This window comes from Rhagoletis pomonella, unplaced genomic scaffold (assembly GCF_013731165.1).
Source record: "Rhagoletis pomonella isolate Grant_MI unplaced genomic scaffold, Rhpom_1.0 Rhpom_scaffold_05900, whole genome shotgun sequence".
Lineage (NCBI taxonomy): Eukaryota > Metazoa > Arthropoda > Insecta > Diptera > Tephritidae > Rhagoletis > Rhagoletis pomonella.
Window position 1 is genome coordinate 1 of NW_023464439.1, and position 10,910 is coordinate 10,910.

The window sequence follows — 10,910 nt, forward strand, 5'->3', positions numbered from 1 at the left end:
TATAAAATATAAAATATAAAATATAAAATATAAAATATAAAATATAAGTACAATAAAAAAATAAAATAAAATAAATTAAAAAATAAAATAATATAAAATATTATTTGTAAGATAAGATAACATGTAACAGTATGTTATTCCCAAAAAAGTTTGGCCAGAAATCAATTTAGTTTGTTCTTGTATACCCGACTGTGTTGGAAACGATTCGGCGCAAAGGGTATCTGCATAATTTTCGATACTGGCGCCAGCAAGATAGAGAACATCCGCCACCTGGCCACCGTTGTCGCCCGTTTGTTGAATCGTTAGTACGTTGGAACTGGGGAATCGATTTCGAGAACCTTGTATCTCTCTTCCGCATATTTTCGCGACAACGATGAAGTTAATGGAGCAGTGAAAATGCGCTTCGTCAGAAAGAATGATTTTTCTCGCAAAACCGTTATCAATTTCGTTTGCATCATTTCCCAAAAGTGTTCAAGCGTTAAGCTAATCATTTCGTTCTGCGACGGTGTGATACTGACTTTTTGTCAATATTTCGAGCGGGAAAGAGCTGCTTTCCGGCCGCCTACCCTGAATGTTCATTTCATCCCCCTAAAAACTTTTCGCTGAGTCTTTCAAATTCGTTGCTTGGCGACCACTATTAACGGTGTGGGCAAACAAAAATAAATCCATATTTTCAGGAAGAACTTCATATTTTCATTTATTTACATATGTGTCCAAAAGTAAGATATGTTAGCTTTTTATAATGGCTATTAGCTTTAATTACAATTACCCTAAAGTAACGCGCGAAGCAGGTTTCAAACTGCGCCAATACAAAGATGGACCCATCGACTGGCACATCTTAGGTAAACTAGACACACTCACACATTATCAAGAACTAAATGTACTATCCTTTTTAACCAACCAATGTTTCTCGTCATAGGCTCGATTGAAATAGATCGCCTTCTGCAGGATCAACGAATCGATCAGGTGGACGGATTATTGAGCCACCTCTCCGAAGCACCATTGGCCGCAATGTTGGACACCAACATTTTGGACAGCGGCATCGCCAAGTATTTCGTAGTTTCGCAGTTCGCCATACAGTATCTGTTGTTCTGTCGTAAATTCCTCGATGAAACTATACGCGAGCTGCGCGAAGCACACGCCAACTCGCAAATGGATGTCGCCAAATTGCGTAAATCGCTAGCCGAGGCGAATAATGAGATTCTACAGCTGCACAAGAAGATCACACAAATCGAGGCCATACACGAGGTGGTATATCCATGCCATCTGTGCACGAAGAGCTTCATCAGTAATGAGGCGCTAAATATACACATTAGCCGGCGGCATGCAGCGCGCGTGGCAGTCAATGCGCCAAATATAGGGGCTACCGTTGCCGCTAGTGGCAACGCCGCGGCTGATCGTCGCACCGAAACGCCGGCCAGCGCTGCCACAAGGGAGCGTGAGCATAACGATTTACAGTTGATCAACGCCGTCAAGTTGGAGCTGGAGATAAAGCAGTTAAAGGAGCGCCTTAACAACGCAGAACGCGACATACGCGAACGCAGCGGGGCGGCGCCGTCGCATAGCAGACGCGCCACGCCACGCGAACCGCCAAAATGGCTGAAGAGCGTCGCTATTCAAAGCGAATTGCTCGAGACAAAGGAGCAGGATGATGGTGCCGATGCCACCTTGAACAGCGTGAGCACTGATAGCAGCGAGGTGAGGGAACGCAGAGCACAACTTGGTAAGCTGCAGGCCAAAATACAAGAATTCGAGGCGTGGCGCGAATCGCAGCAGGCCAATAATGAGGAGTCCATAGCGGAGATAAATCGGAAACTTGGAGAAATTGTGCATACATTGGAGGAAGCGAAAACAACAACAACAACGGCGTTTTCTGTGCCAGTCACTGGCATCACGAGTGTCGAACCACGAGGTGATGATAGATCAGAGCGGAGGGCAGCAGATGACAGCGTTGATGCAGTAGCAGCGGCACTGCAAAGACGCGGCTCACCCTCGGTGGAAGATCTTGAGCGACTATTAACTGAGAAAGTTGTTGAAATCGGTCAAAAAAGCGCCGAAAAACTTGAGGAATTCGTGCACAATATGGAAGTGAACTATAAGGAGAAACTGGAAGAGCTTGAACGTGAGATAAAGAAGCGCAATGCTGCAGAGCTTGTCACGCCTGTAGAAGCCGTCGATATAGTACCTAGTGTAAAAAAAGCTTCATCTTTAAAGGATTCTACGCGGGACATTACTTACACTGCATTTAATCGTACGGAGAGCGATTCTAGCGTAAGCGCCGGACCGAGGCCTGAACCGGCAAAGCGCATGCCTCGCATTAAACGCAGTTCAACCTTGTTGGCAGAGCCTATTGCGATTCAAAAAACGCAACGAGACGCTGATGAGACATATGTCATTAACGGTAATGAGGACAGACAAGATTCAACTGCTGTGAAACCAAAGCCGCGTGTGCGCAAAATTAAAAGTGTAGAATCGTCTGCGCCGAATAAAAAGAATACGCAAGGAGAGGAGCTATATTCGCAGAGCACTGAAAGTAACAGAACATTTGTCAAAGCGGAGAAGCTTCATGACGTTGCAGTGAGGAGGAAAGGTACACGACACAATATACTGCGTCGCTTGGCGTGCAATACCGGGTAAACGCAAAATGCAATAACGCGTTTGTGGTGGCTGAGAAAAAAAATTATTTTCGGTATTCTGTCTCAGCGCTGGCCTACTTCACAAATTCACTGGTCAATAATTGCAATAGAAGCTTATATTAGCTCAGTTAGAAAAACATTCAAAAGTTTAAAAGAAAATAAGTTTATTTGCACTTTTGTGAAGTTTTCAGACTATCATATACGCTGTATTGCATTTCGCGTATATGCGGTATTGCACGCCAAGCAAAGATATGAGCTTATTGACCATTTCAGAGAAAAGTCTGAACTAAAAAAAGCGTCATTGAATTTGAAACCGAAAAATTTCTAGTTTAAAAAATTTGTTTCGAATGGTACGCCTAAAATAATGTAACATTTAACGACCTTAAATCGTCCTTTGTTAATTCACAAAAAGCAAATCACTAGCTTAAAGCAAAAAGTCGCTAAGTCCTGTTTTTCAAACTTCCGAGATAGAATGAAAACCTTTCAACTTCATTTTCTTCAAGCACTTGTTAATGAAACGTTTTTGTATTCCTTGGGACTTGTCACATTTTCTGTAACTATTTTGTAAATTACATTTCACTGAATAGAAATGGTAACAAATAAAATATGTAGTTCGGTCTTTTCGAAAACGATGCATTTTCACTTGCTTTTGCTTTTTGCACAAAAATAACACTCCTTAGAAAAGTGGATATAGCAACTTTTCATTCTAAGCTAGCGAAATATGTAATAAAATTTTCTAGACTTTATATAGAATAACAACACAAATCGGGATTATTATTTTATTAACAGTTTATTTAAAACTTAATATTTGAAAATCGTTGGTTGGTTGGTTTACATTTTATATACATGGAGATATATTTGCGAAATTTTACTATTCCAAAATTTTTGTAGAATCTGGAACTGCTGCAACCGGAAATGACAGCACGGACATAACACAGACCTTAAGCACCGAAAGCGAAAGTGATGGCAGTAGCAGCAAATCAGAGGTAGAACCAACTCCTACAGAGGCGACAAGAGTCAAACAAAGAATAAAAACCAAGTAATTACGTTTGCAATTATGAATGTGATACACTGAACTTTAATAAAATGTGTTTTCTTTTATAGAGTACCGCAAAAACCAAAACCCTGCACCCGTAACGATGCGCAGCATTTGGCGAATAAACGCTTGATTGCAAGCGGCCTGGAACCAAAGACAAATGGCATATCCACAGCAGCAATGAAACGCCTGAGTGCTGAGCTTTCACACAAACGGCACAAGTTGAAGCAGGTATGCAATGGATTAATCATGTGTTATTAATAACTAATTTTTAAAATATATTTTCGGAACCGCAGAAATATCCTAATTTCTATGCAACGCGCAACAAAATCAAAAAACTTGTCGACAAGCTTTGCTCTACAAAACTACCTGCCCCTGTCGAAGATATGCTTAAGCACGCCAAACCAATTAAGCCAAAAGAAACATACGTTGTTCAGCGTCGCCGACACGAAGACGTACAACTTCCCTCGGATGTTGAAGGGTTTGAAGACCTGGAGGTCACTTCTACACCAATACAAACACCACAAAGCTTGTGTGAAAGCAATGTATTTAAGCAACGCTTGGAACGCATACTGGCATCACCAATGCGGCAACCGAGATTCGACCATACCATCTTAAGCGATCAACAACCAACGACTGTAGAAGTGCATGCTACGCCTAGAACAGGAGTACCATTGCCACAAACACGTAAGCGTGTTATGTTTAATACACTTGCCCAAAATGCTGCCGGAAATGGTGCCAGAAGTGATACTGAACCTTTGAAGCCATTGACAATGGATTAGTGCAATTTAGCTCGTTTGAATACGGAATAAAATAAGCTTAATTCAAATCATCTATACTTGTACTTATGCTATCTATTACAGGTAGACACTACTTCTAAATTAGCTGCGCTTGATTTTTATGAATTAAATCGGATACCAGTTGGTAGGGTATTATGTGCTGCGAGCCAGCAGTTAGATCCACCTCCTCGTCATCGACGCCAACCACAACAGCAGGCACTAGGAATGTATGAAAAGGACGATATTTTCAATACTAATTTGAAGCTCACTTATTGCTCTTACCCGCCACATTCGCTTTGATGAAAACATGACTCATTAGGTTTGGACGAACTATTCGTTGATCCGCCTCTGAACGCTGCATATTGGGCATGTACTGCAACGCCACTTGCTGGAAGTATTGCTCCACATTTTCGGCATACTCTTGCGCGTATTTGGCCTCTTCCGGCGATAATCTTTTTTTCAGACACATCTCGCGCCTCTTCCTCATTTATTATATGTCGCGTGTAAGTTTCTATCTTTTGCAATCGACAACGTAGGTAACTGGCCATCACATAGCGTATGCGTTCTAATTCCATTTGATGCACAATGAAACGAAAATCGTTTTTATCTAAATCCTTCATATTTTCCTCCATGTGTGCGACTTGACCGAGCATCAGCTCCATCATGTCGGTTTGGTGTTGAAGAATTTCTGGTGCACATAATTCATTTTGCCATGCGGTTTCTACAATTTCTAGTACCTATGAGGGAAAGCAAGGGTCAGAAGTTCAAGATTTTATTATGCGCACGTTACGTATTACCTTTTGTGCAGTTATTAACTCTTCCTCATCTACGTGGTCGTCAAAATCTGTAATATGTTCAGAATCGCTTAAGGGATGAATGGTATCGTCGTCGGACATTATTATTCCCTAATTCAACTATAAAAATAATAAAAATTTTAACACCGCGGCCCGCAAACAAAAACAAATTAAGTGAATTGTAAACAAGTAATCATATCCATTACTTTGCGATAGGATTTACAGCTGTAAAACTATCGATAGTATCGAATGGTTTTATTTTTTTGCACTATCGAAGTGCCGGTGCCCACAATTGCCAACTTGGTGCTTTAAGCACTAGATTTAGTGCTGTTTGAAGATTAAAACGCCGAAAAAAATTACTTAATACCTAGTGCCTGTTTTAATGCTTTTTTAGAACTAATATTACTCCGAGATAGTTAAAACCTGAAGTAATTTGAAATATTATAAGCTGCGGTGTCTTATGAAGATGCCGAATTTACATGAATATACAAATTTAAATGCACTAAAATACAACCATGATTGATAAAAAGCTGAAGTTGTAAACCATGAACGAAAGACACAAGATCACGTAAGAACAAGAGAGTGAAAAAAGTAGATTTTTTTAGCGGGTTCTACGCCATCTTGTTTCACTGGAAAACGAGCGAAAAGTAAACAAAGCAAAGAAAACAACGAAAACCAAAATTAGCCAAAATTATTGTCAGCCACTTTAAACGCACAATTTAGGTAAAATGATGCAACAAAATGCTTTAAAATGTGTTGTCATGTTGAATTAACTCTTCTTTACTTGAATAAAAGTGTAAAATAGTGGTGCTTGTGATATAAACAAACGCCCAGCTGACGAACCCGCTTTCGCAAACTTTTTTCTCAAAACCAGTTACAAATACAACGTCGCGTTCTTACGTGATCTTGTATTTTTGGTTCATGGTTGTAAACCCACCTTGTTGAATTCTAGTCGCGTTGAAAATGCTAGTACGCAGGTAATACCATGTTCTGACCGACTTCGAAATCATGTTTTCGTTGCTAAAACGTTTTCGACCTAATTTCTCAAATCTCCAACGTTCTTTCTCAACAGTACCTCAAGTGGAGGATCATAGCGTTCTCAACAAAAAGGGCATTTTTCTTTGTATGAAAAAGGGACTGTTTCCAATGTAATTCTCCAATTGGTCTCATACACATCATTGAAATACTGAAATTGAAATAGTAAAATACCTTATACCTTTTTGATTGAAACGACATACATAGATGAATTTAAATATTCAGGGCTATCACAGAATCCATCGTAGCTTCGATTTTCGTGAAATCTACGGAGGCGCTATCACAGAATCCGAATAGAATCCGAAATTCGTAGAGAGCCTTCATTGAATCCGTTCGTAATGAAGATTCGTACAGATACTCTACGATGAGATTATGCTGCCGGAACAAAATTTAAAATCACTCAATCTTAAAAATAGTGGAAGAAAGCTGCATTATTTTTAATATTAAATATTTATTATACTCTAAATTTGTTATATGTAGTTTGATATAATTCCATATATTTGTGTAAATGTGGACGTAAAATACCAATGCTATACATACATACATATGTACATGCACGCACTCATCTGCGTGCGTCTAGTATTTAATGAATTAATATTTTGCATGAATCGAGGAAATAATAGTTTAGCAACAATTTATTAGGAAATAAACCGAATTACTTTAATATCATAAAAATTTATTTAAAAAAAAAAATTCTATTTCAAATAATAAAATCTAAGCTAAAAATAAACTAAAAAAAAATATTTATTAAAAAAATAAACAAAAATTAAATAAAAAAAGAAAAAAATCTCCACTACCCCACGACTCGGACTCGGACTCGGTTCTCTCAATTGGCTGTCTAGTGCTTTGCACACTCGGCCATTGCGCCTGATTGCCAGCGTGAGCAAAATGACATACATAAATGTCTGTTGTTTCCTATGCACTAACTGATTTCGAATCAGCATTCGAAGCTGGCAATGATATTTTCGAGTTCACTCGGATTCAGTGATAGCAATTTTTTTGTATTCGTAGCAGGCATTCGTATTCGTACATTTTCTACGATGGATTTCGTGATAGCCCTGATTAATTTTTCATTTTATTACTCCTTTTGTATTATGTAGTTAAGCAAAATCGTATTACAATAATTCACTTCAGGATACAGTCCGACAGTAATTTTGCCACTTGATTCACTGCGCGTTCTATTTTCTTTCCAGATTATTTGAGGATACTCTGAAGATTATTTACTTTTTGTTGGTAATTTTCCTCTTCATTTAGCTTTAGTTTTTCACTTGGTAATTAAAAATTCGTTTCCCTAACACTTATTACGTATCTGCGCGTCGGTTAGAGGTGAGTTGGGGAATGATCCCACCATGCAAAACATGAGAAATAGGCAACAATCGTCAATGGCAACAAATTGGCGACTCACCGATTTATTGCTGAGGTGACAAATCGGCAACATCACTTCGTTCATGTCAATTTTGAATAAAAAATTTCTCAAAAATTCCGAAACTTAAGTTAATTATGAATATGGCGTCAATAGTATTGGCCAAAAGCATCTAAATTATGCCCAAGGACAAGATTGAAAAAATAGGAAGTCGCACAGTCGCAAATGAATTAATTCCGATTGTAAGTTGCAATTTGGTACAAAAAAAAATAAATGAAGTATTAAAAAGAATAAAATTATTCCAAATATCGCCTGAAGCGATAAGAAAAGGACTCATTCAGGTAATAAGAAAACGACTCGCCCAGGCGAGTTGCCTTCGGCGGACGTTTTAGAGCGACCGGTAATAGGAAATCGATTCGATGGCAATATTACCGGCAATAAATTTGTTTCCGAGGGCGACACGTTTTCTTATTGCTGGCAACACAAATTGTTTGGTGGGATGTTGGATATCAACATGAGAACTATGAATTTCTCCAAGGTTGGAGAAATATTTTTTTAGTGTTTATTGGGTTGCTACATTTTTGGTTCCAAAAAAACTAGGAGCGGCAACACTATACAACCACCACTGTTCTCACGTGTTTATTACGGCTTTTGCTTTGACATTCGCCGCAAAGTCTTTTTGATCAAAACAATAAACTCCGACAGGATGGCTCAAACAGATTTTCAGAAAAACTTTCGCTTAGTTTTAGAGAAAATCTTCAATAACTGGCAAAATCTGCGATTAGCAGTTGAACATGGCATGGGCGGTCGCAATGGGCAACAGGTAATGCGAAATCATGATTCAATCATGATGCGAAATCAACCCCAACCAACCACTTTGCATAATACTTACCTTATTTTTCTTATACCAGCAAGCTATTGAAATCATGGAGTACACTTACAAGTATTGCATTGGTAATGAGAACATAACACAAGGCGAGCTACAAGATGTTGTGGAGGAATTGCTGGATCAAGAATTCGACACGATATGTGAGGATGGTTCCATACCAGGTAAACGTATGAAGTACTATGAACATAACATTTGTAAACTATAAACTTATATCAATTTCTTCCCAGAAATCTGTAGAAATTTGCTCCGATATAAATCGCTCTGCTTCAGTGGAGAATATGCACAAATCGAAAGTGAATTAAGCAAACTACCGCAAGGCAAAGAATGGCTACGACCCGATGTGAAAATTGTGTATACGCCAATTGCAGGAGAAAACTCATCCTCAGAGGATGATGACAGTAGCGGAAACTCTGACGATGATATGGATGTTGACGATGAAGACAGCGATATTGCCAGTTGTAGTCGCGTAACACGCTCTCAAACACGTAGAAAGCAAGAATTTGCAGAGCCTGAACCTGGTTGGACAACAGTGCGCACGAAAAGAAAGTAAAACTTGTCGCCACTACGAAAATTTTATTGAAATTAATGAATTCTAAACCGGTATACATATAAATGAAACAAAATACTGTACATACATAAATTGTAGCTTTATTTCTTGATGCCTCTAATCAAAAATACTATTAACATCCTGTAAATCCAAAAACCTCAATGTAGATATCTGTTCATGTGCTGCTGGTAGACGATGTGTACTATTGCAAAAGTCACAGTTGGAAAGCACTTCGCGTTCTTTTCGCGGTGTCGCTTGTTTAATGTATCTAACACGCGCCCATACACTATTATTCTTGGAATTTACAGATTTATCACCCTCGGCATGTCGCAATAATAAAGCAGTATCCATCACAGACTCCACATCATCTACGTTGGGTGTCATAGCCAAACAAATTCCCGGATATACGAAGAATTCAAAAACGAACATACCCATAAGCACCAGTATAGGTAAATATGCAGCGAAGTATTTATCTGGCAGGTAGTTTAGACCCCAACTTTCAGTTGGCAAAAGCGCCCACATTAAATATAGAATGAATAGAGTAAAGAAAAGTAAATAAAAACTGAAACCGTACACCGCTCTATGCGGTGTTGGTGCAGGTGTGTGCTCTGGCATTAGTGTTAGCAGTTTCAGAACGTGGTGCAAATTCTTTGATTGTGTCCGTACAGAGTAAGAGGGATCCGAAAAAGGATGTGATTGCTGTTCGTAAGTTTTTTACATGAGTAGCTTTAAAGTGTACTTCAATTTCATCACCCACTAAACGCAATTCCTTTTGGACAAAATTACGACTCGGTTCCTTATCAACGCTTAATACCCGATAAACTATCACTGCACGCTGTACTGACTCGAATGGGATTTTGATTGTGCTGCAATAAGAGTGGAAGATATGAATGGAGGGATTATTGGAAATTTTGCTTAAACTTACGCTTCTGCGGTCTTGTTGTTACTCTCCGATCGTGCATCTATTCCAGTATCAGAGTGCAAAGACATAATGGACGCATTTAATTATTCTGAAGAACACAATTCTATCCTTTACATATGTACCACTTATGTACGAACTTTTCACAGGCGATAAATAATAGTTGCGTTCCCTAACTCGCAAGAAGTTGCAAGAATTTACAGGTTTTTACCAGAAAGCGTTCCCGTACTCGGTTCTCTGCTTTGTGACAGTTGCGTTCGCGTACGCAAAAAACTTGCAAAGTAGGGGAAATTGAGAGCAAACTGACAGTTTTTGAAAACGAATGCATGGATTTTAAAAATTTTGATCTCATTTGATAGGAAATTTGATTCCCTTTAATTTGATATAAATATAATCCTCCCCAAGTAGAATTTTCCTTTCTGTGTTGCCGCAGAAGGGAAGCGCAATTCCTTTCTGCGTACATTAATTAGATTTTTGTGAAAACTAAACAAGGCATACATAAAGTATGCATATCAAATTAAAGGGAACTATTATTACTTTTTAAGACTTTTTTATTTAAAAAATAGTTTAATTTGAAATTTGACCCTTAATAACTTTTGTAGTTTTTGTTTCCGCAAGAAAAGAAATATACCGTTATACTCACCTTAATGTTCTCTATCAATCCCCGTACGTTTTTTTTTTTGGAATCGAAGCTATTCTGCATTTATGCTCAAATTTTGCTCAACTTCTGAAATTGGACAGAAATGCAACTCTGAAAAATCACGCACGCAAATTTATTTGTGTGCGTGCGTAGAAAAATTCACGCCGGTAATACTCCCTGCAAAAATCGCGACTACTCCATGCATGCGTGTAAAGAGTACTCCCTAAGGACCAAAGAGTACTCCAAAATTAACCACAATTCATATAAAAAAT

At 38.6% G+C, this 10,910-nt stretch overlaps 3 protein-coding genes and 1 pseudogene across 3 annotated transcripts; 2 read left to right on the plus strand and 2 right to left on the minus strand.

The window, feature by feature from the left end:
* The first annotated feature begins 859 nt into the window (after positions 1-859).
* Positions 860-4,473, plus strand: LOC118755317 (zinc finger protein DZIP1L-like). Its single transcript, XM_036490162.1, has 4 exons — positions 860-2,590; positions 3,528-3,675; positions 3,741-3,903; positions 3,969-4,473. The coding sequence occupies exons 1-4, from the start codon at positions 904-906 to the stop codon at positions 4,452-4,454; spliced, it is 2,484 nt and encodes an 827-aa protein (XP_036346055.1). The 5' UTR covers positions 860-903; the 3' UTR covers positions 4,455-4,473.
* LOC118755316 lies at positions 3,680-5,664 on the minus strand (annotated as a pseudogene).
* Positions 5,665-8,281: 2,617 nt separating this feature from the next.
* LOC118755319 (pre-rRNA-processing protein TSR2 homolog) lies at positions 8,282-9,172 on the plus strand. Its single transcript, XM_036490163.1, has 3 exons — positions 8,282-8,466; positions 8,555-8,693; positions 8,760-9,172. The coding sequence occupies exons 1-3, from the start codon at positions 8,350-8,352 to the stop codon at positions 9,080-9,082; spliced, it is 579 nt and encodes a 192-aa protein (XP_036346056.1). The 5' UTR covers positions 8,282-8,349; the 3' UTR covers positions 9,083-9,172.
* On the minus strand, positions 9,159-10,229 carry LOC118755320 (phosphatidylinositol N-acetylglucosaminyltransferase subunit P-like). Its single transcript, XM_036490164.1, has 2 exons — positions 10,005-10,229; positions 9,159-9,945 (listed from the first exon to the last, which is right to left on the minus strand). The coding sequence occupies exon 2, from the start codon at positions 9,692-9,694 to the stop codon at positions 9,197-9,199; it is 498 nt and encodes a 165-aa protein (XP_036346057.1). The 5' UTR covers positions 9,695-9,945; positions 10,005-10,229; the 3' UTR covers positions 9,159-9,196.
* Between the last annotated feature and the right edge of the window lie 681 nt (positions 10,230-10,910).

What these genes read in the sequence shown, in the direction of transcription:
- LOC118755319 (XM_036490163.1), top strand. Translation starts at nt 8,350, where the DNA reads ATGGCTCAAACAGATTTTCAGAAAAACTTTCGCTTAGTTTTAGAGAAA. An exon ending in GCGGTCGCAATGGGCAACAG is followed by an intron (nt 8,467 to 8,554) that starts GTAATGCGAAAT and finishes TTCTTATACCAG; the next exon opens with CAAGCTATTGAAATCATGGA. An exon ending in TGAGGATGGTTCCATACCAG is followed by an intron (nt 8,694 to 8,759) that starts GTAAACGTATGA and finishes ATTTCTTCCCAG; the next exon opens with AAATCTGTAGAAATTTGCTC.
- LOC118755320 (XM_036490164.1), bottom strand. Translation starts at nt 9,694, where the DNA reads ATGCCAGAGCACACACCTGCACCAACACCGCATAGAGCGGTGTACGGT.
- LOC118755317 (XM_036490162.1), top strand. Translation starts at nt 904, where the DNA reads ATGTTTCTCGTCATAGGCTCGATTGAAATAGATCGCCTTCTGCAGGAT. An exon ending in AAACAAAGAATAAAAACCAA is followed by an intron (nt 3,676 to 3,740) that starts GTAATTACGTTT and finishes TTTCTTTTATAG; the next exon opens with AGTACCGCAAAAACCAAAAC. An exon ending in AACGGCACAAGTTGAAGCAG is followed by an intron (nt 3,904 to 3,968) that starts GTATGCAATGGA and finishes TCGGAACCGCAG; the next exon opens with AAATATCCTAATTTCTATGC.